Source organism: Alligator sinensis, unplaced genomic scaffold, assembly GCF_000455745.1.
Source record: "Alligator sinensis unplaced genomic scaffold, ASM45574v1 scaffold983_1, whole genome shotgun sequence".
In the NCBI taxonomy this organism is placed as follows: domain Eukaryota; kingdom Metazoa; phylum Chordata; order Crocodylia; family Alligatoridae; genus Alligator; species Alligator sinensis.
The window spans coordinates 1,537,698-1,539,891 of NW_005842015.1; the positions used below are offsets into that span (position 1 = coordinate 1,537,698).

The following is a 2,194-nucleotide window of genomic DNA, read 5'->3' on the forward strand; positions in this document are numbered from 1 at the left end:
GGAGTATGATGAACCAATCTTAAAACATCTGCAGGATATTAAAGTTAAATTTTCTGAACCAGGACAGCCTATGGTGAGTAGTTACTTTTTTATAAGATGAAGTAGTGGCAAGGCAGCCATTCAAAATTGTTTCCCCCCTCCCTGTTTTGGAGGGAGTCTAAAGATGTAGGTATGCTACCAGTTATTGATTCCAGGTTTTATGATCTTCAGTTTTTCTTGCCCTTTTTTAGTCTTGTTACTACCTGAATTACATATGAATTGGTCAGAATCAGAATTGACATTGCTGCATTATTGGAAACTACCCTTTCAGATAAGGTTCTATCCAAGAGAATAATTGCACCATATTCTGGCATGGGAAACGAGCAGGAGAAAGGAGAGAGCAGGGAGTAGGCTTTGCCATTAGAAGCAGTGTGCTGTCTTTCTGTGAGAACCCCATTGCTGTGTCTGGTTGACTCATGATGCTTGGAGTGAATGGAACAGCTTCATCACATTGTTTAGTGTGTGTACCTACCCTTCAAGCTAGTGACAAAGGTAATGTTTTCAACCAACAGCTTGAAGAGATTGAGAGAGCTCACAGAAATGAGACTTATGGTACTTGGCAACCTCTGTTGTTGATGTTGTTTTAAGAATTGGGCTGGTATTTTGGGCAAACATGGAAATGGTAATATGAACAAAAACGGCCAGCGAGCATTAGAAATCTGCAAGCCCAAATCTGTGTGTTTACCAACAACTACTTTTGTTGAGAAAATCACAAGACGGACTTCGTGGAAACATCCAAGGTAGGGCACTGGCACCAATTAGATTTAGTACTGACCAGGTGCAACCACCTGAAAGAGATCCTGTACAAGTTGTCTTAACACAGTGGTGACTGTGACACTGACCATGCCTTACTCTGCTGCAAAGTTAGAATCAACATCAAGAAGATCCATCATTGCAAAACTACAAGTTGTCCTCAGAAAGACATGAGCAAAACTAAAGACAGAAAAATGCAGGCTATTTAATTAAGTTGTGAAATCAGGTTTGTCTAACAAGTCAGCCTCCAAGGCTTGGGAAAGCTTAAAACTTAACATGTACAATGCTGCTGTAACAATATTTGGGGAAAAATGCAGACTGGCTTGAAGAGGACTCTGAAACCTTTGTACCACAGATGGAGAACAAAAGGACAGTGCTAACCAACTATAGGAAATCTCCCAACACTAATCCTAGAAAATCTTGAGAAAGGATTGAAGAGAAGTACAAAAAGAGGCTAAGAGGTGTGCCCAAGATTTTTGGCTGAGACACTGATATTCAGGAAGCAGCTAATGCAGGTGATAGCCACGGAATGTACAAAGGCAGCAAATGAACAATTGGTCCAGTTGAGAAGAAAACAGCTCTGGCTAAAGAATTAAATGGAAATACCACCAGTGATAGATAAAAACAACTCGAGCATTGGGTTAAACACTATGGAAATGTATGCTCCAGAGAGACTGAAATCAAACTCACAGAACATGAAGAATTACTACAGTTTACAGTAATGATGGATTTGGACATTGAGCCTACATGAGAAGATTTGCAGAAAGACTATAAATGGATTCCTGGCACCAAAGCTTCCAGAAATGACAGTCTGCATGCTGAAATCCTACGAATGTGCCAACAGTGAGTTTTTTTCAAAAGCTCCATGAAGTTCTATTGCTCTGTTGGAAAGAGGAAGTGGTACCGCAGGACTTTTGAAGGTGATTGGGTTTTACAGTTGTACAGAACCAAAGAGGATATAAGCAACTCTGACAACTATAGAGGTACCCCCTGTTGAAATATTGTCATGAAAAGTGTCACTTGCATCATGTTTCTTAAGCTGCAATCTCTAGGTGAATGGCTTTCAGGATGGATTCTTTGACACTTTTGCTCAGGATGCTCTACCATTGATATAATATATTCGGTCAAGCGTAGAAAAAACAAATACCAATGAACGGAGTCTTCTTGATTGACACAGGCCTTTGATATGGTCAACAGATGGGGCCTTTTTACTGTTCTGAAGAAACTGTATCCCCCCTCTGTTTCCCTCCTCCAAACTGTTGAGCATCACTTACTCATTACATCAAGGTATGAAGGCAGCTATAGTATTATGAAAACAAGGAATCCAATGCCTCTGACATCAACAACAGGGTGAAACGGGTGCCTTAGCCTCTGTGCTCTTTACCCTCTGCCCTTCATTCCT

The 2,194-nt window shown here is 40.7% G+C and overlaps 1 protein-coding gene across 7 annotated transcripts in view; it reads left to right on the forward strand.

The window, feature by feature from the left end:
* Positions 1-2,194, forward strand: part of NAP1L4 (nucleosome assembly protein 1 like 4) — a 42,137-nt gene that overhangs the window by 15,046 nt on the left and 24,897 nt on the right. For all 7 annotated transcript variants that reach the window (XR_003093672.1, XR_003093671.1, XM_025202146.1 and 4 more), the window contains one exon: positions 1-73. Coding sequence is in view for 5 of the 7 variants with exons in the window: in XM_025202146.1 (XP_025057931.1) it covers positions 1-73 (73 nt within the window). In the remaining 2 variants the exon portion in view is untranslated. The remainder of the gene's footprint in view (positions 74-2,194) is intronic.